This window comes from Bombus terrestris, chromosome 8 (assembly GCF_910591885.1).
Source record: "Bombus terrestris chromosome 8, iyBomTerr1.2, whole genome shotgun sequence".
Classification (NCBI taxonomy): domain Eukaryota; kingdom Metazoa; phylum Arthropoda; class Insecta; order Hymenoptera; family Apidae; genus Bombus; species Bombus terrestris.
In genome coordinates, this window is record NC_063276.1 from 4,738,537 (window position 1) to 4,761,596 (window position 23,060).

At 37.2% G+C, this 23,060-nt stretch overlaps 3 protein-coding genes and 1 long non-coding RNA gene across 10 annotated transcripts in view; 1 reads left to right on the forward strand and 3 right to left on the reverse strand.

Moving 5' to 3' along the window:
• Position 1: 1 nt before the first annotated feature.
• On the reverse strand, positions 2–5,755 carry LOC100649504 (mitochondrial amidoxime-reducing component 1). 4 transcript variants are annotated; one of them, XM_003397126.4, is made up of 7 exons: positions 5,600–5,755; positions 3,268–3,755; positions 2,204–2,455; positions 1,612–1,735; positions 1,332–1,537; positions 831–902; positions 2–561 (listed from the first exon to the last, which is right to left on the reverse strand). In XM_003397126.4, the coding sequence occupies exons 1-7, from the start codon at positions 5,612–5,614 to the stop codon at positions 390–392; spliced, it is 1,329 nt and encodes a 442-aa protein (XP_003397174.2). In that variant the 5' UTR covers positions 5,615–5,755; the 3' UTR covers positions 2–389. The 4 variants fall into 4 exon arrangements, with proteins under 4 accessions (XP_003397174.2, XP_012166519.2, XP_048264055.1 ...); XM_012311129.3 differs by having other exon boundaries at positions 2–567; XM_048408098.1 differs by having other exon boundaries at positions 326–561; positions 752–902.
• Positions 5,756–7,314: 1,559 nt separating this feature from the next.
• On the reverse strand, positions 7,315–10,426 carry LOC100649627 (4-nitrophenylphosphatase). The gene is made up of 6 exons (XM_003397127.4): positions 10,126–10,426; positions 9,589–9,749; positions 9,096–9,233; positions 8,725–8,935; positions 8,301–8,445; positions 7,315–8,155 (listed from the first exon to the last, which is right to left on the reverse strand). Exons 1-6 carry the CDS (start codon positions 10,217–10,219, stop codon positions 7,975–7,977), a joined length of 930 nt encoding a protein of 309 aa, XP_003397175.2. The 5' UTR covers positions 10,220–10,426; the 3' UTR covers positions 7,315–7,974.
• Positions 9,710–12,404, forward strand: LOC125385552. The gene is made up of 2 exons (XR_007224962.1): positions 9,710–9,806; positions 9,890–12,404. It is a non-coding gene; the product is annotated as an uncharacterized LOC125385552 (long non-coding RNA).
• The window catches only part of LOC100649734 (protein kinase C-binding protein NELL1), an 88,587-nt gene continuing 77,785 nt past the window's right edge, over positions 12,259–23,060 (reverse strand). For all 4 annotated transcript variants that reach the window (XM_048408091.1, XM_048408093.1, XM_020864171.2 and 1 more), the window contains one exon: positions 12,259–22,346. In XM_048408091.1, the coding sequence (XP_048264048.1) occupies positions 21,491–22,346 (856 nt within the window). In that variant the 3' untranslated portion in view covers positions 12,259–21,490. The remainder of the gene's footprint in view (positions 22,347–23,060) is intronic.

Below are 23,060 nucleotides of genomic sequence, written 5' to 3' on the forward strand. Positions count from 1 at the left end.
CTTTGTATAACAATCGAAACTTTATTTAGCATAACGATTTTTAAACATTATCTCTGAAGTGCCCTAAAATACATGAATTGAGAAACACCGATGCAAACCAGTGCCACTTATTTTAGGACACCTAACATACATATACAATATATAACAATTACATAGATTTGAATTGACAAGAATCGATCGTACAAATGGCGCATTTGTATTGTCTTGAAGTCTTTCGAATCTTCTAGAAATTACTCGATTGAATCGTTCGCCTGAAAATACTATATTCCATAATTGTTCATCGAACATGAACGTACATATATATCGGTATCTTTTTTAACGCACGAACTTTATCTATCTTGAAATAGAAAGGCCATCGAAAGCGAATTAGTTTTCAATATATTTCTTATCTATCTAGGATTTTCTGCTTCCCGATGATTCAATTCTACCGACGAATCATTGGATCGATGAATGAACACCTCGTCGCCGATCTTCACTCTTCCAGTAACGTACAGTCCACAATATATCCCCATAACTGGCGCCTTGCCCTCCAGCGAGATTCGTTCTGGGTCAGTTGGCTCCCTGAAACTGGAGAAGATTAGAAATTGATTGAATAAAGGCGAATCTCTGACGTACAGTGGCTCACGAAAGTTATTTGTACACTTATGGACACTTTCAATCAATGTATTAGACATGTTACGTGAAACATTTTGCAATTTCAAAATGTTTTATATGACACACACAATATACAGAAAAAATCAATTATATGTACAAAGACTTTTGTCAACCAGTGTAGTTGCGAGTTCTTGGTTTATCCATGTGCTCGATGAAGATAGTGTATCTCGTCGTACGATTTCAAAGTCTTCAACGGCTCCTCCTTGTCCATCACACCGTTTTCTGGATTCACGCCCACTAGTTTGCACCTGAAATATGAATTGCATTATTCAAGTAATCCGTAACTTGAATTCTACATTTCGGGAAACAGTGGATAAATGTTACACTTAAAATTTTTAAGATGTTAAGAATCTTATGGATCGTACATCGTAAGCAGAGTATATTAGCGTTATATGTGTTAACTATTAATGCAAAGTATACATATTTCTTCGCGTAAGAATCTTTGAAGGATCTTCGCCTAGAAACATAGCAGAAACTCGCTGTTATAGCGTTCTAAATGAATTATTCACGGAATATGTAATTTTGAAATGTCCTGCATATATCTATTTCGTTTATTTTATAAATTTACTCGTCGTCGTTCTAAATATTTGTTTTTAATTGTAATATTTTGATGATATCAGGGATACATAAAATTAATCACTTAAGAAGGCATGATAATTAAAATATGTTTACTTTACCGTGAGCACGGTTTGACGTTCCTAATCACGACACGTTCGCCAATTTTAATCCATTCCCATTCATCTTCTTCGAATGGTTGTTGCGTAGAGACCAAAATATTTGGACGGAATTGTAGAGTAGACACTGGTGTCTCCAATTTTTCGTTCAGTTGTTCAACGGAGCTTGTGGTCATTAACATATAACTGGCTAGGTCACTGAACAGCCCCTAGAAAACATCCCTTCGATCGGCAAAATATATGAATTTCCCGCTTAAAGGAAGACAAAAATTGAGATAATTACGGTGTCTTCGCTTCTAAGTGTCCGGTATACTTGAGTGAATTTTTTCCACGGATCGACGAAAACGTTTCTTCTATCCATCATCGTGTACCCCAATCGAAGACCAGAAGTCGTTCCAGTCAGGAATCTTCAAAGAAACGTGAGTCTTATTAATGAAAATCAATATGAATTAATTGCAAATCAATATCAATAATGAAGATTAATAAAAATTTAGAAATCCAACAATTTAATTTTTTAAATTTCCAAGTGCATCAGATGTGACAGCTCCGATATATTTCATCTGTATCAATGTCGAAGCCAAGTCAGAATTAATTTATCCGACTAAAAATCAATAGGACACATTTATCATGGAGTAATAGGGGAAAATAAGATTTATCGAGAAATTTCTGTGCGAGTTCATATTTTTGAAGATATCGTTTCATCTTCCGAGTATTGCAGAAAGCATTCTATTTTGATAATATTTTATGTTGTATTTAGTAATATTTATATTTCTTCGTATTAAGCGCAACAATTTCACGTTTTCAAATTTCCTAAAAGTGCGTAAAAATTCATAGCCTATTTACGAAGTAGAAAGGGAAGAGATGCAAATACGAACCTCGATAGCCATTCGGCGGGTTCCGTGCCACAATCGATACACTTCACTGGCTCTCCCCACCACATTTTGCACTGCACGGCTTCAGACGCGTCCTTCAAGTTCTTTGGAACCTCGAAGATCACGCTGGGCATCCCTACAGCCTCCAACTTCACCTTGTTCTCATCCACCGTCGATAAACTCACTAGGATCAAGGTTGGGTATTGTCTTCCGGTTTGGAAGCGTCCAGTTTCCTCGTTGTACACTAGAAACATTCTGATGAACAGCAGGGGATTCATCTTTGGTTCCTTTGGGAAGGGGTCTGTAGGATTTAGTTATATGTCGTTGTTGTTAGTTATATGTATTGTAATACAATGTTGTTGTATAGTGAAGCTAATTTATTGCAGTGCAGTGAAATTTCTGTACAGTGAATATAAATGATGTTTCAGTGGAAGTACATGATTGAATTTTATAATTTTATTAAAACGGAGCTGAAAGAGTTGGAAATGTTAATAGAATATTGTGAAGGGAGTTTGAAGATGTTTGATGACGTTTTATTGAAGAAACAAGTATAAATGTTAATGATATAATGAAAATAATGCATGCTTTCTTGTTTTTTAATATTTTCATAGTATAGGTGTTAAAGGCTCTGTGGGATAATCACTGGAGAACGTGAATTAGGATGAGTTTTATGACTGAAGAATGATCCTAATACTGGACATTATTTTTTTACAAAAGCTTTGACATATTTATCCGACAGTGGAATTGCTATAATAGAATTAATTCTCAATAAATGACAAACAAATTTTCTACACAAAAAATTCATCGTTTATCAAAACCAAAATGCACTTAAGCAAATATAAGAACTAAAAAACCTAAAGAAGCTAAGAAAAAACCTAATATAATGCAACGTAACTAATCTGAAACACGATAAATAACATCTTTACTATATCCATGAATATACCATGTTTAATATTAAGACCAAAAAACCAAGGTACATGAAATCGTTAAGAAAATTACTAACAAATAAAATTTTCCCTAGAATTGAAGATCATATCTAGGTGAACTATCATATAAAGTTTGCTTACCTGTCTCTGAGGGTGAACTTTCCTGCATCGTCCAATTTCATTCCATATTCGGTGAAGTCACATTCCCTTACATTCTTTCCACGTCCAGACTTCAATGGATACATATATAGTTCTTGAATCTGGCCAACCTTTTCCCATTTTGGATCTGGTAATTCGGCAATCGTATCGTCTTTTGGACATTCCTCATCGTTTGGACGTTCCTCATCGTTTGGACGTTCCTCATGGTTCGGATATTCCTTATCGTTTGGAGATTGTTTGTCGTTTCTTTCCTCTTTTTCCTCCACATTTACATCTTCTTCGCCAGTTATTTCGTTCTTGTTAGTTATGTTGCTCTCGCTATTAACATTCGCGTTCACTTTGTCTGGCTCTTTTGAATCATTTGTTCGAGACCGCTTCCGTTTTTCATGAGAAGTTTTCCTTATAGTCCAAATAGCAGCCGCGAAGATGACCACGAAACTGCACGTTATCGCTATGGTTGAGCGCCAGTACTAGAAAAAGATACGACCTTGAGTTAAAATGGAACAGGGTCTAATGGAATGGCTGCTAAAAAGTGCTCGTGGAAACGTTAAAAACGTTTCTAACGAAGCTCTGCATTTTGATAAGAAAAAAATTTTTTTTTGGAGGGTGTTTTTAGTAGAGGAAAAATAATAGTTTAAATTTAGTTGTAATACTTTTGGATAAAATGTTCTAAAATTTGGAATAGACATTTTTTGAAGCCTAGAAATTTTGAATTTTGATTGCAGTTGTTTTGTATAATTTAAAATGTTGACTTATATTTCGGTCAAAATCCTTTCTTGCATAATTTCTCATAGAATAGAAATAATAATTGAAATGTAATTAGAGCGATAAAAATTTGTCGGAGGTTTGGATGTTTGAATTTTGATTGAAATGAAATGAAATTGACTTGAAATTCAAGTTCGATTGAAACTATGCTAAAGAAATTCCAGGATTCTTAATCCATTTCGTTATTTATCAAGTTTATGAAATTCCATTATTATATCTTAGCTCGTCGTAATAATTAAAATTGAATCACGTCATATGAAACATATAAATTTCTAGATTTTTAACTCGCTTCCATATTCCTAAAGTCCATTAATTCGTTTCAGTAAAAAATCCATTTTCTTGTTATTTATTGTTTCTTATCTACGAACATATTATTTTTTTACGATTCTGCCATTGCGCCTTAGTCACTGTTTTATGTTAAGTTTATCTAAAGACTTATTGTGACAAGAAGAGCATCAGTAATTTTCCTCGACGAGATTAGATAAGCATCGACTAATCGTCAATCTCTCTCGAATCACTTTACAGTCGACTTATATAGCAAGTTATATCCAAAATTCACGTAGCTGTTAGAGTCACGCGGCCATCTAAGAACAATGCTCGTCATCCGAAAAGTCGAAGCTGCGTCGAACACGTGCAGTAACAATCGAGCATAATGCCATTGTTTCCTAATCGAATTCCTGCTACAAAGAGGCTTAGCGCGGTGTGTTTGCTCATAGTTTTTGATCGTTCCATCTACTAACATTCTCGAAGATATCGCTGAAAATTCATCTATTTTACTCACTTTCAAACATTGCTTTCATCAGATATCGAAACACAATTATCAGTTCAAACAACGCCATACTCGCAATCAATCAAAAAGATCAATTCTTTTAATTCAGCTCGATCCGTGGCCTTGGTATCGTATCCAAATTCTCTAACTTGGTCTGCATCACGGGTACCACTCACTCGCTGTATTCTCCTCAATGTGAGAACAAATCCAATGTTAATCAGCGAAAATCTTTATCAGAGTTGCTACGTTAACACGTTGTTAGTAGTAAGTGTCTGTGGAATCGATTTTATAATTTTCCGATACTTTTTGAAAAACATCGACTCGCGTCTCAAATGAAAAACATCTGCGTCGCGTAATCCACGCGCAGTGCATAATCTCATTCGAATGCAAATGCCATTTTAATCGATGGAAATTTATTATCTTTTGTGTTAACACGTTATACGTTGTGAAATGTATTTTGTTATGTTCGTATAAAATATGTCAACGTTTATGAAAAGTGTTGATTCACGTCTTCTCTCATCGTTTAATGAAAAACTGAAATATGTATCGCGCAAGCAACTCGTTGCATTCGTGTTTATTTGGAGATAAATTCGACTTTAATCAACGAGAACCTTATTACAGTTTCTACATTAACGCATTGTGTGGTGCGAAAGAAATTTATACGATTCTCAAACATTTTTGGAGAATACGCCGATGCTCGCGAAGTGAAAAACGTCGATTCTCACGAACAATGTGTTCATATGGAATAAAGAAAGGTGTTTTATCGTGATAAATACATACCGGGTGTTCTTGCATGATCCTCGCGGTTCTGGCACTCGTGCAAACCGTCGTTTCGGGCTCACAGCCGTATTTTCTTCATTCCGGAGTATCCGTGCTGTGTCGCTGCTGATTGTATTATGCAATGGCCCGGCTGCGTGTGCCCCTTCTCCACTTCTTATCGGCGCAGGTCTATGGTGTCGCCGATTGTGCGCTGTGAACGCGTCAGTCGTTGACCAGGAAGCGTTAAATGCGATTTGCTCGTGACGAACGTCCTCCTTTATCCTTCTTTTTCTTTTTTACCGCAGTTTATGAGTCGACTGATAACTTTTTCCATGGGATGGAACAACCGCGCTGAAATCAAGAGACAACAAATTTTAGCTATGCTTATTCCACCATGTTAAGTCGAAGGGGCGTGTCTACAACTTTCGCTTAACACTAGGTTTACGGGACCCGTCAATTTCACGGATTTCGAACTTCGAAATGAAATATCTGAAAAACCATAGCACCAATTTTAACCATTTTGCATCGTAGATTAATCATTTCATCTAAGGAATTTATACACAAAATTACTTTTTCCTAGGCTTTCTAATTTTTTGAAATCTGTATGTAGTATACCTATCTCTACTAAAGTATATACCTATTTCCACTAAAGAAAAGACTTTTTATTTATTAATAATTTATTTGAAGCCTAATATTGTTTCGTTCACACTTAATTCGAATAAATCGACTTTTTAAAGAAAAATGCGTATTTTCGTTTAGCCGTCAATTTGACGGGTGCTCGTAGAGATAGGTATATAGGAAATGCCCGTAAACCTAGTGTTAAATATCGCAATAGGTACTCCACATTGGATATTCTATATATTTGTACATGTTATGTGGCTTTTGGAGATATTTGAAAGCTTACATTTTCCAAAAGCGTTCTGACGACGACTAACGTTAGGTTATATTTAGGTTAGGATTAGCATGTCGTTAGTGTTACAAATGTCCATTCGAATTTAGATTTTTATGAATACGAGAAATAGAATTTCAATAGAGATTTATTTTGCTCGTTGAATATCGTAACGCGTTGCCGTATTTTGGATATTTTATATACTGTATTTTTGCATTTGCTAATTAGCTAAATATATATAAAAATCCATAGTCCATTGATGATACAACATCGATATTAATACATCGAATAGTAACGACGCGACCATTTGTTATGAATTGCAATAATGCTAAATCATCCCGATAATTATATCGCGAAACTTAGAAAAGCTTGTCTTACATATCTACGTAATATATTGTATATTCTCATTTATCTATATCTAATATGTATGCAGATTTTATGCTAAATTTTGAAATAGAAATTACATAGCAAAATGGAAAGTGGAACCTCGGTTGTCCGAAATCGGTTTAACCGAAGTTCCGTATTATCCGAACTACTTTAATTTTTGCCATAACTTCCTTTCTCCTTTTTCTTCTTCCGAAATATTAATACAAAGAGTACGAAAGTGCAAACACAGTCCGGTGATGTGAAAGCAGTCGATCAAACTTTGAATCGATTAAACAATTAATTAAGCCTAAACGCACGTACAATATGACGTTATCTAAATGTTTTCTATTATCTTATTATGCGATTTACGAATACTGATAAATCTTATCTAAATCTAATCCGAGATAGCTGCATCATTTCGGATAATCGAGGTTCCACTGTAGTTTTTATGGGAAAAATTTATAAGAAATTCACAATATAATTAACGATAAGAAAATAATTAATTGGTACTTGTATTTGCTAATATGCTTATTTTCTAATTTCACTTTATTTTAATTGATCCTATACTTGGTATAATTTGATATGCGTTATGTAAGTATTTCACGTCAGGAACTGTTAATATAGAATCTTCACGAAGCTTCAGTTTCTAGATATATGGACTAATACAGAAATTACGATAATGACACTAATTTGAAGATAAAGATACACGAACGTGCCATCAATTTTCGCTGAATGATATACACATTGGATATGTTCTTTCTATCACGGCCATAAACAAGTATGATACGAGTGAGGTTATGATAAGGGTTAGCATATTTCATTTAACCTTCGCCTTGTCAGTAATTCTCGGCGGGAATGTAAATTGAAGCGATTAAATAAAATCTCGTTTCATTGATTATTAGCATCGTATTTACAGTTATTCGTTATCCATTCGCAGATATTAATATTATCGTCTAAAGCGACCAAAAATCGATGACAAGTGAGAAGTTATAAAGTTGAGCAAAAAATCTTGAACAATTGTGCTAGAAATGTCTCATAGGAAACGTTTCATTAATAAAGAAAATAAATTTGGCATGTTACATATCGGCGGACAAATAAAGTCTACCGCTGGACAAGTGGAAACAGGAGAAACACGATTTTTCTAGTTCGCCGATTCGTTTTGCAGCGAATCGATAAGGGGGGTTAACAACCCCAGACTCGGAATATAGAAATCTGGGCAGCACTCGTTGCTCATCGTCGCTTCGTTTATTTTGTCCGTGCCCGTGCTGACGAACAATTTTTTAAATCCACACATAGCACCGAATTTCATGTCTGTCCCTATCCTGAAACAGAAAAGAGAACGATTTATATCAGGCGATTAAAGATCGAGTAAATGATTCATCGTGACGTTAGAAGCAACACAAATTTTCTTTGAAAAATTGTAAACGCTAGAACTAAGAAACATGGATTATACGAAAGTATATTTACGAGTCGCCGATGATTAAACATCTGCTTGGATCTTTCACGTTGCATATATTAAAAACATAATCTTTTAGATTTTCACTAGGTTTGGCAAATTCTAACGGCGTTCTTCCGCTCTGTCTGCTAATTAGATCGATCAAGGGACCAGAACCTGCAAATAAGGTAATCGTTGTAAACCCGTTATGTTTGTTAATTAATTTGCTACTTACTTTTATACCTAATAGATTCCACTTTATTTAGTGTTTTATTAAAAGGTGCGCGTGATGCAAATGGAATAACAAAATTACAATAAAATAATTAGAAATTAAAAGCAGTTAAAAAGTTCGATTCTAGATATTTATTTTAATATTTATAGTGGAAATAAGAAAAAAAGATAAAGATGCAAATAATAGGAAAGTTAAGTCAAACAACAACATTTGTATGCAAATACCTAAAATTTTCTTATTGCCATGATAAACGAGCCATTCCTCTCTACAACCGCACATATAAAGAACTTCTTTTCTATCCAAGCAAGAAATGGCTAATGCTAATCTTGTCCAATCACAAAGAGAACAGAAATCGACGATCACTGCTTTAATAGCTGGATCATCTTCGATAGCCTTTAGTCCCTCGTATCGTTTATGCTCTATGATCTGAGTTTTCTGCAAGTGAATTTTAAACATTAGCTTCCTGACTGCATTGTACAAAGCATGTTCGTATATCCTATAAATACATAAAAATCCGATAGGCAGTGAGATATATTTTTCTAAATAATTCAAAGAAATGTTTATCTCGATCGTAGGCTTTGCTAATGTTACTCACTTCCTGTGGTACGAGTTTAAATCCATCGTCGATTAAAATTTGTCGGAATTGTGTCGTAGCAATCACGAAAGCTTCGCCCGAGAACTGAATCTTCTTCAGATACCAGCTAATGGTTTTCGCGGTGTTTATTATTTGTTTCTGTAAAATATTCGCTATGAAACGGAATGCGAGATACAACGGAACGGAAAATTCTAAAGGGGAAATAATTTATTCGAGAGTAGGAGTTTCGTTACATTTCTATTGTACAATTGTTTCGTATAACATGCGTGACATATCCAGAAAAAGTTTCTATAGGTATTCAAATATGTGCATACATACATAAATTGGTGTTATCTACAATACCCGCTCTCGATACTGAATGTATCTACTATATTCTCGCGCATCTATTTTACCTACAAATCCGCATACTTCGTGTATGTATCTTCGATAAACTAATTTCTCCACGCACTGGCAAACGGAAATCGTCATCGATAGCATCGAAAACAATACTCACCGGTTTGATATCTAATCCATATGAATCCAGTCGCTTGCGTAATTCATCTATGGTTATGGTACTGTTGTTGCTTATTAGATACAGCTGCTTGCCTAGTTCCTGTAGTTTACGAAGCGTATGCGCCGAGCCAGGGACCGGTTTGTCAAGAAACCAAAGGACACCTAAGGATACACGTCAAGTTAGTACAATCGTCTGTGATTCACCATATTGGTAAACAGGTGGTTGTTAAATTCTCCGTTTCGGACTACTCGAATATTTTCATGGAAATGGTACTTAGCACCTTGTGTATGTGTGCGTATAGGGATGTATTTCTCGTGACAAGAATATACGTAGATACGTAATTTCCTATGATCACGACGATTAATACGAGACGTATTAATTTGAGCGCATGAGGACGCACAGTTTCTTTCGCAAAGCCAACAGAATTTAGGAATCGTTGCATTGTAACGAATCTTGTAAACGAAAAGTATTGGAAGAATTTGAAAAAGAAGTGTCGATGTAAAATACTTATGAGACGGATAAACAGTGGGAACTCGCCATCGCAATCTGATAAGACGATGTCAAATGAATCTAAAAACTGGCGCGTTTGCTCTATGCTCCCGTTTTCCAAGTTTATTGTGCCGGTTGCCATGGCGATCTCTTGGGGACTGGTAACTAGTTGTAACTGTGTATCACGCTAAGCTTAGAACTTCGCTGTAGACTGTGTCGAATGCTCGCTGGGACTCGACTGAGAAAACAATCTACTACCAGCAAGCCACCACCAAACCTAAATATGTAAAATAAATTTTCGTTGCCACACGTGACACCAGTACATAATACTCATAACATACACAGCTTTCTATATGTATTCTTAACGTTATTGTACACGTGGAAAATTTTTGAATAAAGCAAAGAAAAAAATATGTATGAATAACGACAAATCATGACTTCGTGTTGGTTTCCTAGATATGGTAAGTATAATCGACTAAGTAACGTATATAGTTCAAAATATCGAAGCATGTATTTAACGTAATAAGAGTATAGGAAGGTCGTCCAGAAAATACTGCTAACACACTTTTTCCCTCGCATCATTCGAAAATTGATAATTGAATATCACGTATAAAACGAGCTGCGTCTTCGTCTTTTTCGCTTGCACTTGACGAGTCTATTTCGAATTTCTTTTTGATAGGTACGTTCCTACGTACTGATATCTACGTGGAAGAACGAAATTATGTATCGAATAGACGAACAAAATTACATATGATAGTTAACGTTTCAATAATCGTTGCTTCGAATGATTAGTGCATTTAAATTAGTTGAAGATGACAGTAAATTAACGAAAGAAATCTTGATGTAATAATTTTTTAAATATAATTACAAGTTCTAGTCGATAAATTACAGAACGAAATTACCACATCGGAATATGGAAATCGAAGCAAAATATTATGCTTCACCAAAAGTAAATGGTGAAATTACACACACGTTAGATGTTGCAATACGATTTCAAATACTAAGAAATAGTGCAGTATGCACTACTGGAAACGACGAATTTCTTCCACTTTGATATCATTTAGCTAGCTGCATATCTATTTCAAATCTCAATTGCAACTTACAGGCTATAGTACTTAACAACAAAGAATGATGGAGAAACGAAATTTCGGCCTGTTAGCCTAAATAAAAGTACTAAGAATAAAATATTATTAAATTATTGCAAAGGTTTAATGTAAATAAAAGGTCTTCTATTGTTAATTTACTGTCATTTCTCAGTATTTTAAATGTATTTATTATTTATAATAATGATTATTAAAATATTAACTGTCGATTTAACTTTTATAACTTTATTTAAATACTATGACCTTTAAATACGGATTTATCTTGTTTTTCAATTGTTATTGATCCGAGTTATCGTCTAGTTTACGTTCTTGACCGTTGCTCAACAGTCAAAAGACGCGAATTCGCAAATTCAATATGACCATGACACATGTTACCTAATCATAGTCACAAAGGTACTAAGATTTATTAATATATTCCAGTTAGAGATAATGTGAAGCTCGATATTTATCTTAAAGCAATGAATTTTTTCGTGTTAAATTATTCACGTACTGACGTAAACAAAGTGCAGTGTTGTTCGTTGTAAAGGAGAAGATTCTTCCATCTTTAAATCTATGGTGATTTGGGTGATTTGAATTAGTCATGGTGCTTGGTCCAACTTCCAAAGTCTAAAGAAAATCTAGAGATTTTCCAATTCGCATTGTCAGTTTAAACGTGTGATAGAATAACGACATTAAATATTTAAACACAAAATTTTGTATGCTTATGTCAATACATGAATGGAACTAGGTGAACTTCTATAAGTACATTCCATAGTTTCATATGGCTTCTATATGTACGCATACTTTCTGGTTGTCATCATATATGTATTTTTTGCTTTGTATGAACTTTTATAAAACATTAATTATACGTCCTTATTACTAATCTTTCAAGGTAATTGTATAAATGTTGCTAAATTAAAAAATTTATTTAGTCTTAGACAAATACTAGAAAATCTTTCGAGGGACAGAATTTAAGCATCTCGTTTTATTATCGCTAACTGTAAAGAAAACGAACGAAATTGAAAGGTAAGTAAATTTATGTACTTGAATAGAAGGAGAAACACCCACAAGAGGAGAATTGGAATAACAATGGAACACGTTTGGGTTAATAGAATTTCAATTTATTAAGTTTTTTTCCCTAGCCGTCGGTGTCTTGATTCTCATTTACAAAGGTATTATATGACTGTAGTGGTATTTTTACTAATAAATCGACGATGGTAGCAATCAATTCAATAACCGTAATCATAATAATAAGAAGAATAATCATAAGAATTACAATAATAATAATTAATATATTAATTCGAAATCGTATCTTATAATCGTCGTCTTTGTCATTGCTTGACATGTTGTTAATGATTAGATGTTTATCGCTCGATGACGAGCCGCGCTCGACTCGAAAAGCCAAAACTAAAGACAGGAAGAATGGATCGAAACAAAGGTAGAGATAGATACGATGTAGAGAAGAGGAAAAACATTTTACATATTCACAACGATGAAATATGATATCTGTCAACGTAAAATTGTGTATAATCATAACCTGACTAGAAAACCAACTTCCTTGCGCTCTTAACACGGCGTTACCGTACAATAATTCGTAGGCGAGGGCGGATCCATTCGATGGTGGGGAGAAATGGCGGGAAACGCTGGCGTGTTCAAAATGATAATAAGATTTATTGGCTACAACTGATTAAATTTAATTACTCTGTATAATCGGGACTGTACCGCGTCATTAGCGACTCAGCGATGGTATAACGGTAGAAATTGAAAATTTAAGTTACCATTCCCTCCAGCCTTTGTCATCACGAAACTGGATCCGTCCCTATTTCGTAGGCTATCAAGTTAAAGTTGTACACGTACATAGAAACATTCGTCGCACAACAAGCATGGGAACACGTGATGGACGTCGCCATGGAATATTTCCAACGATTTTGATAAGCTAATGCAGGTCGTTTCGTATTTCTTCGCCCTCGTATTTCTTCTTTTGATTAAACGTGGCTTGGATGACCCACTAATTAAATTTTTATTAAACGATCTTTTGGAAATGAAAATGTTCAACGTTTAGACTGATACATAGTGATTTTCGAGAGGATAAATGAATTTGGTAAACCATCGATAAGATAAAAAGAAAACAAAGCTGTGGTTATAGTAACTGCTTTTTATTTGTCCGGGCGACGCTCGAAACACGTTTTTTCTTTTTTTTTTTCTTTTTCTTTTTACCATATAGCTTTCTAGATTCCAAGAATCCGAGATTTACACATAATGTTCGTTTACACTTCCTTTCTGCACCAAGCCTCAGTCCACGACCGACGTAAAACGTTCGAGATAATCGTTACACGCTGTTACAAGCGATTTCACGACCAACAGGAAACGAATCGGGCCCAAGAATCGTTGTTCCGTTAACCCTTGATCGTACTTTCTGTAACCCTTTATGGGTTTAATTTACAGTCGTTAAATGTTAGATTAACGCTATAATAATCGGGACTAAAGCTAGGCCCTGTACTAGCACAGGACCGTTTAATACGTCACCGAGGTCAACACTTTCGTTTAATATTAAGGTTATGTTATATACCGAACTATAAGTGAAATTTCATCTGAACTCTATGGTGAATTAAGTTTCATTTCTCTCTTTTAGGCTATGTATATATCGCGATAGGATTAAGTTTAGGCCTGAGTTAAGTCTTCGTTTACCTTTTTCGTTTCGAGTCTGAATGACAAACTTAGACTAAGTGTGGTGTCTTTAAGTTTGGGATTAAGTTGAGCTAGGAACTATGGTCTATAGAGGGCCAACAAGAATTTTCAGTCAGTCGATCACCTTGGACGACACGATCGGTTTCGCATTGGTCACAGCAGTCTCATGATTATACGTGGGTTAATCGTGAGCAATGGATAGAAACGAATGTTCTTCAGTTCGGCCAGAGAACGTTTCGTCGAGGAGACTCGATACTGGCGACTGAAGGAAGAATAGGGGGAAGGAGGAGGAAGGACAAGATAGGTAGAGATGATGAGCCTAATGTTAGTGACATGACTTCGTGAAGTCGGTAGAATGTCAGACATCTTTGAGACTATCGTCTTAAGATAAACCTCTCTGATCCTTTATACTCGTCTATAAACTTACATCGATCTAATCTATATTTCACACAGATTTCATCCACAACGATTCCTATAATTATTCCACCAAATGAAATATACATATGTAGATCAATCAATGGAGTATAAAGGATCGTACCATTGTGACGTACACATTCACAATTCCATATAGCCAAGTAAAGCCAAAGTAACGTCAAAGTAACGTTCAGAAAGTAACAGAAATTATGTCCACCCGTAACACGTTTGTCTAGGTCGACTCGATGAAAACAGCGGGCTCGAATGTACGGCAGTCGAAGGGTGATCGGTACACACTGGAAGAACGAGGTTCTACGTTTCCCATTCGTATAGTTCGACTTCGTTTACCGACGTCATATCACCAGGTAGCGTACACCTATATGCAAAGGGCGGCGTAGGCGCAAGCTCTCGATTTCGTTCCCTTTCGATGCCTTATCGGTTCGATGCCTGTCTCTCGATCCGCGATCCACGATCTCGATCGATGTGTACGATGAAAAGAAATGTCAACTAAAATAACCAGACCCCATTCGATATCGCATTGTGCCCGTCTAAACGACAGCAACAAGATTTTTTTTGTAGTAAATAGACGAGTTACAATGTTAGTTAGTAGAGAGCTCGTAGTTAATAATTAGAAACTTGACGTCCACTCGACGTGTCGGTCGCCTGTTTCCTGATCGGATGATCGAATGAACGAAGATGACGATGATAGTCCCGGCAGTGACAATTGCGCCAGCCACTAGCATGTGTATCGAGAAAGGTAACACTAGCAGCCGTTCGCTTGGCTCATCTGATTCGGTGTCGCGTGTGGTTGCACTCGACTGGCGCTCGGCGGCGCTGCGATCGCTCCAATGGCCGCGAAACGCCGCAATTATAAATCTGTGCGATTATACGAAAGGCAAAAGTTACAAAAAAAAAAGAAGATGTTTCATTCTATAGAGAGAATACTTTGAAAGATGTGAAGTTTAAAAAAATGCTGCCTCGACGTAATCAGCTTCTTGTTTGAAACTTTTTTTGGCAAGTATCCAGGTGAACACTTCTAGTAAGTCACGTTTCACTTGCTTTTACGTAGGTTTTATACAGGCCACGGGAGGCGATGCAGATGCTACCGATCGCACACGACGAAATCGAACGAAATAGTGACGATGACGGTAACAATTAGTGCCAGTAGGTAGTAACGGTAGAGTAACATTCTACGTGTTAGCACAGATTAAAACTGGGACTAGGCTGGCTGTAGTTTAGATCCTCGTTAATTCTCCTTTAATTTAAAAGCGCTTACTAGTTAGTCGTTGTGTAGTTAGTTACTTCGGTAATAAGTAATTAGGCGTTAACTAACGATAGTCAGGAGTAACATGGTAAACTGTTATTAATAATTAGGTAACACTATAAAAGAAGTCCACTGGCTGATTTCTCTCGCTGTTTTTTTTTTTTTTTTTTTTTTTAACTACTTTTTTCCTCTTCTTCTTTCCACGAGGATATCCGTAGTCCATTTTAGAGCTTCTTTTTTCTTCTTTATTTCCCTTTATATCTTGTCCACTGAAGGTAGGTCTAACTACATACCATCGTTACCGGTTGCCGATCTTTTGCTTCAATTCTTTTTTTTGTGTTTTTCTTTTTTTGTGTGGGGCGGGGGTCGAGTTCATCCAAAGTACGAAGAGCAACGATTGAACACTATACAATTAGATTCATAATGGCACGCGATATTAACGCTGCTTATCGCCGCCCTGCTTTCGGATATCTACCTACCTACCGACTTATATCTTCTACTTATCCTATCTACCTCATTACGAGACCTGACTTGTCTTTCTTGGCTATCTTGCCTATACGAACGAAGGACAACGCGCGGATAATGGTGTATGAATACCACGTTGCCAGATTTAATGTCAATTCCTCAGGAGATACTTATGATTACGTTATGGCGTTCAGTGATTTTAAAAATACTCTTTCTTAGAACTCGGATACCTCAGAACACTTTTGTAAAATAGATATTATTTCGTGAATTAGGCCAAACTGACTGTTTTTGTTCTCCTCCATCATATGAAGGTGAGATATAAAAGACGAAGTGAGCTAACCTGTTACTTAACCCTGAAATACTATAATGGAATACTGCATTCCCACTCGTTTTTATTTCAGCTATTCCTAAAGAGATTCTAACCGCTTTGTTACTTACGTCATGCGTATAATTTTTTAAAATAGGAGGACTAAAACTATTTTGTAATAGATTTGTTTGAAACGATTGCTGTAATCTCGTAAACCTAATCTCTATTCTTATTGAGTTCCATAATCTGAACTTAGTTTGAAACGTTGCTCGTAATATTTCAAGTCTAACCTCTAATTTTATTGATTCTCAAGATCGAGATATTGGTTTCTAGTCATGCCATATTTAACGTTAGAGCGGTTATGTAGCATTGCAGGGTTAAAGAAGAAATTCCCAAGACTCTGAAACTTAAAGTTTGCGATCTATCGGGCCAAGCAGACTTTCTCGAACGATCTTAAACTACGATACACCAGGATACGAAAATATTATTGGAACAAATACTGGCAACGAGGCATCCTACTCGTCTTCTCTTCTCCTCTTCTCCTCTTCCGGCCACGCGGGATTACATCTAACGAAGTTACACCTTTAATAACTAGTATCGTCTGTAATAATCGACGACCCCTTCAGATATTTTTCATCATCTTTTGTGCCAAACGCATTTCCATCTTATATATAATATTTAGGCTCGTCCTTCCCCGTGTTCTCCCCGCTCCTCGATATTAACTTGTCGTTAAATGCTTAACACAATTATTTATCGATAATACAATAGGTAATACGATTCTATTTATTTATCAATTAATTGTATGCTAGTTTACGATACGACGCGGCGATCTCTTCGTCCCGTTCTCGCCTCGAAACTCTGAGGAACGTTGCAAAGCAAGCGGGAGAGAGAGAGAGAGAGAGAGAGAGAGAGAGAGAAAGAGAGAGAGTGTGTGTGTGTGTGTGTGTTTGTGTGTATATAATAATTTCTAGATCGATTCAGAGAGAAAGAAAGAGAGAGACTATTTTCTGAGACAGAAAATACAATTTTGATATAGATTTTGGAAAAGTTGATAATAGTTATTAATTTCGACTGAAATAATTGAAGACCAATGCTTCGAATCTCTCTCTCTCTCTCGTCGTCGTTCATCATCCTTCATCATCCTTTCGTCGTCCATTAATAGATCCATGTCAAAAATGTTAGTACTGGTGTCGTTAAGATGTTAATTCATAGTAATCGAAATCGCACGGCGAATAGCCTCGGTTGTATAATACTTGTTTGTGTATATTGTGTATGCATGTATGTATAATACGTCTCACTAATAGGTTTGTCACTCTAACAATACACATCCTATATACAATGAGAGCAACGCAGTGTGTTCATCGATCAGTTGCTCGACAATGACGATTAATTTACGATTTGCTCGACCCAATGCACGCTTCTCCGTTCATTTATCGTTTATGCAAGTGTATAGTATTATGTACCCCTCTATATAACACGCGACGAAGCGCACGAAGCTCGTTGCCCAGTTCTTTTTATCTCGAGGAACTAATAGCGATCTTCTCATTTTCGTTTCGGCACCACGATGGAAAAACTATACATTCTTGTATACAAAATGTTGGAACGAATCTTCGCCACTTCGTACACGTGCTCGGAGCTTTGACGTCGCGTGGCTGGCCACCATGTTGTGTCGACGAATTCGTTGTGTCACGTGATCAATGAGATACAAAACGGCAACCTTAACCAATTAAATTTCACTGTTATGATTGAAGATATTCTTTCAAATTTTCGCTGAAGGTATCTACCCTAAAAGGAAAATCAGAGGAAATCTGTATTAATGAATGACGGATAAATATAATGATAGAGGGCAGCGGCCACGCGACTCGTGTAAGTTTTACGTTAATGAGAATCCTCCTTCAAACGTGGAGCAGCATTGATACCGCACGACTAATAGGAGCCTTCTTCACAAATTAAGCCATATGTTATTGCACATTGAACAAACGATTACGAATGCATGTTATATGAGTCCCTCTCAGCACGCTTTATACTTCGCCAGGAGTTTATTTATTAATTGATTAATTTACTCGAGTGCTTCACTTTTTTTCTCTCGTTTCCATATGTATACGTACATGTGTATATATGTATATTCCTGCCTCCTCTTCATACTGTACCATACAGCAGTTTTAGACCATCTATGTTATTGACCTCGAAGTAATTCCTATATATGTTGTTACATAAAAATGGATTTTTAGATATTTATTTCATGACATTGCTAGTTAATGATTCTGTCTTAATTTTAGGACATTACAGAACATACATTTCACACAATTTCGCACAATTTCGAAGCACCAAAGATGACATTATGTATATATAAAAGTGAGAATTAATTTTTTAAAAATAACTATTATTGTTATGGAAATAATCTGAAACTTAATTACCAATAATTACTATTAATAATTCTTAATTTACAAGATTTAAAAAAGAATTAAAATAATAGCAAATATTCTTATATTCGTTCACAGAAACGAAACACTTCTAATTGATAGATGATCTAAGACTTTTGCACAATACTGTATATATATTTGTATGTATATATATATATATATATTCATTCATTTATTTTAATTATTTACTTTTTCATCCGTTTCTTGCTTCTTTAATTAATTATTTATCCACATCTTTCTTTGTTCGTTTATTTATATATATTTATATATATATTTGTGTTTCTCTCATTTTAGTGCCTACTTATTGTTAATCAAGGAGGAATGTAGTCGTAGTGGTCGCGTTGGATTGAGCGAGCTAAAGAATCGTTCGAGGGAGCCGGCACGTTCATCGTCCGGTGTAAAACTAATAATTGAACAAGAAACCCAATTGCATCAATGAAAAATTAGACATGTATTCTCCATTTTAATTCCAAAATATGTGCGAAAATGCCTACATATATTGGACTATTTGAAATAAATTTAAATCGACCTGATTTCGATTTGTCACTAGTAACCTAACCCCGAACGTTTCTAACCTGTTAACCGGATCATGCCTCAATCAGAGAGTCCTGTAGTCATGAAACTAGCAGCTGATATAGAGGAAGTATTCAATTTCTAATTTTAATTCTTCGAAACAGAAATGTGTTGTAATTTATTTTCAGTGCAAATGAAACGACATATTAAAATAATGAATCCGTAAAAAATTTAATAATGAAATATTGGTGCTGAAGATAATTTAATCCGCCTTTCGTTTCATTTAAGTAGTCTATGAACTTATCTAATTTGACTGAAAATTATTAAAAATTATTGAATAACACAGATGTAGCATGAAAAATGTTTCATACGAAATTTAATCATCAAGTATTAAGTGAGAGAATTTAAAACTGGAAGAAGCAGATAAACACGTCTAACCTTTCATCGCGTAAATAGAGCCAAAGTTGAATGGCTAGTGAATCCGCGGAGGCACAGGTTGCACTCTGTATGAATCGACGCGTGTGGATCAGGCATAAACCAATCAGCGTTTTAGAACCAGAGAAACTGAACCGGCCTGTAATGGTTGTCTAGAAAAAAATGACATCGCTATCTCTCTCTCTCTCTCAAAGTCTCCGCGAGAATCGGAATCTCAGAATTACCCTAATACATAACGATGACTCTTAAATGATAACGTTTCAAGCGTAAAGACTATACGACGTTTCTTATGTCCATTTCTTTTACCTTTAATTAATCGTCTTCATCCCCGCGAAGAAAACAGGAGCTCTATAATATCCATGCGATAGCTTTACCACAACCCACGGTTGTATATCGCGTCACGAGATATGATCCATAGAATATTCTTTTTTTCTTTATTACGTGTATACGTACGTGAATTTTTATAATCGACAAGATCGATCTCGATTCACATCACTTTATAAATAGAATCGTCAATATTTCACGCGTAATTCCGTATATCGAATATACATCACGTATATATATATATATTTATATATTTGTATATATCATTAGTAATATATAGTATATATACATACATATACATATATATTCGTATATCTTAATAAGTATATTACGGAGCTCTTCTATATTTAGTTCAATTATTATTTCCTTGCTCTTCTCATTGGGATAATTCAATTCCTTACGATAAAGTACTAATTTCTATCATTTTACATTTTCCTTGTCTTTCGCTTCGCCGTGGAAGCAGAAACACGATATTTAAATTACATTAATTACGTAATTACAGATTAGATTTCCCGCTGACGAAACGATGACAAGATCTCTCCGTTTTTCCCTTTTTTTTCCTTTTTCCTGTTTATAACTTTTATAAGGCCCAAATATTGTGCGCTACCTGTTCAACATGGAAATTACGCCAAAAAAAAAGAAAAAGGAGAAAAGAAAAGGAATCGCGAAAGCGTGTGATTCGGTGCTGCTTTGTGTTGAGAGAACGCCCCGGAGGACACCGCGCGTCATGGGTTCAGTTTCTCGATTCTCTCTCACTTATGTGTTATGCTTGACCCATTTAGTCAGATGCGAGGAAAGACGCTTCGTCCGATCTACGATCAACGACAACGACGGACTCACCCTATGTTGTCGTTCGATCTCTTTCGAGGACAAACGAAAAGAAACCAAGCAGAGGGAGCGCGAGTCAGGTCCGCGTATGTCATTACTAACAGAAGATCTCTGGTGTTGGCAAGCTCATGATTTTGGCACACCTAATATTCCCCAAAAATGCAATCGGTCGATCGTTTTCCTCGCTGAACACCGTGTCCTCGAAGCGTCGAGCTTGGCAGACCTAACCTAGACCTATCGAAGCTCGAGTATAGCCTCTTTCTGTCGTGACTCAAGTCAGCCAACCACAGACCACGGATGATGGGAAATGTCCATTAATAGACGATCCAATGATACGCGGCGATCCCTGGAAGCTGGGCGAGGATCGATCTCGTCGAGGAAACTGGACGTTCTTCCCTAATATCGTCATCTTCGTTGTCTACGATCGTCGACAAATAAAACGGATTTAGAACTAGAATCCGTTTGTTATGCTTCTCTGTGTTGCTTCGTCTCGTAGTCGGTTTTCTCTTGTCCCGTTTAGTGCGCTCGTTTCCCTCGACGACACCCTCAATCAGGCGATCAGGTGACCATAGAGAACGCTTCTCCGAACTCGCTCCTACGTCGGGCCACAGCCCACAGTTGCCGTGCTACACCCCCTGGAATGCGTTGCCAGTGTTCATTTCTTTCTCTTCTAGCTGTCCACAGAAGCGTCAGCCTCAGGTGGCTTCACTGTCGCGTGCCACAGACTCCCTGGCCTCGCTGCGCCGGTGGCGACCTCCCGTCGGCGGGGGTTGACGGTAACCGCTATTCGCGACCACGCTCTCGCTGGTGGCGCTGCTGCTAGTTGAGACGTTGTCCGCTTGTGGGTCGAGGCTGGCGCTAGAAGGCGCCAGCATCGCGAGGGATGGCGAGGACGACGAAGGCGACGACAACGAGGGTGAGGAGGAGGAGGAGGTGGAAGTGGAGGACGCATTGGTACGTTGACGCAAGCTCCCGAGACCTTTGGATGACTTGGTACGTTGACGTCGCGACGTAGACGCCTGTGGCTTGGCCTCGTGCTTGACCGAAGCCTTAATCGTCGTCGTCGACGACGTCGACGTGGGTGTAACGCGTTCAGATGTCGACGACGTCGTCGCTGCTCCAGAGGCCAGCTGGTACCTGGCTGTCGGTAGAACTTGTTGCTGTACTTGCGCTCTGGCGCGATGGTCGTCCCTGTGTTGTTGGGATGGACTTGGCAGGTTGTTCTGCAAAGCCCAGTGATCTTTTCTGACGGTAGACCCACCAGTGGCGACGTTGTTGACGGACGAGGAAGAAGACGAGGCCGACAGAAGGTAAGTGCTGGTGACTGATGTCGCACCAGCGGAGGTGGAAGCGGTAACCGCTGATAGAGCTGCTTCCGGTGTACCGTCAGCCATCGGTGACCCCGCAGGGCTCGGTAGACCGCGTATGACAGGCTCAGGAACAACGACTGGAGGACGTTGCTGCTGCCCGTTGCTGTCCAGATCGCCAGCGCAGCCGTAATCGTAGCTGCAGCATAGCTGCCCGTCCTACGGAGAGGTTCGTTGGATACTGGGTTAGCCAACGGTAGAACGAACCAAGCGACTCTATCATGTTCGCCTGACTTTCGCCCTCTTCCGTTTCTTTTTCATTTTTTTTTTTTTTTTTTTAATTTATTTTTCCTTTTTTTCTCATTTTTACGCAGTATCCGTACGCGGGTATTCCCCCGTCCGCGTGAAAAGTCTTGGGACGCGCATGCGTGCTGCCATCTGTCAAGTGCGCGGTGCGGTATAAAGGATGACCAGAAGCGGGAAATTCGAATTGGGCAAGGGGATTCTGCTATCTGCGTTGTGGTTGCGTTTTCATCTGATTAGCAAGTGTCTTCTGCAGATTTTGAAAGACGGTGCACTGTTTTCGGCGTGAATCTGAGTTTGTGAACGTGTGCACAGCTACGTCATGATGTTAAAATGTTACACAACTAGAAGTAACTTTATAGATCGATAAGAAAATATTCGTCATCAATTTCTCATGAAAGAAGCGTGTAACGAATGAATCCGCGAGCTGAGAGGAGTCGTTATAGATGTCACCCTGGTCGAATTACGACGTTGATCCAAGACTTTTCGCGTCGCTTGGGGGGATACTCAGGTAATCCTCCACATAATATGTAATTCATTGTTTAATTGAAACCGCATACGTTGTTCTGTTGTGGTGATAATCCACGTCCTCCATTCGCAGATGACCCAGGTTCGACGGCCTTTTCCTCT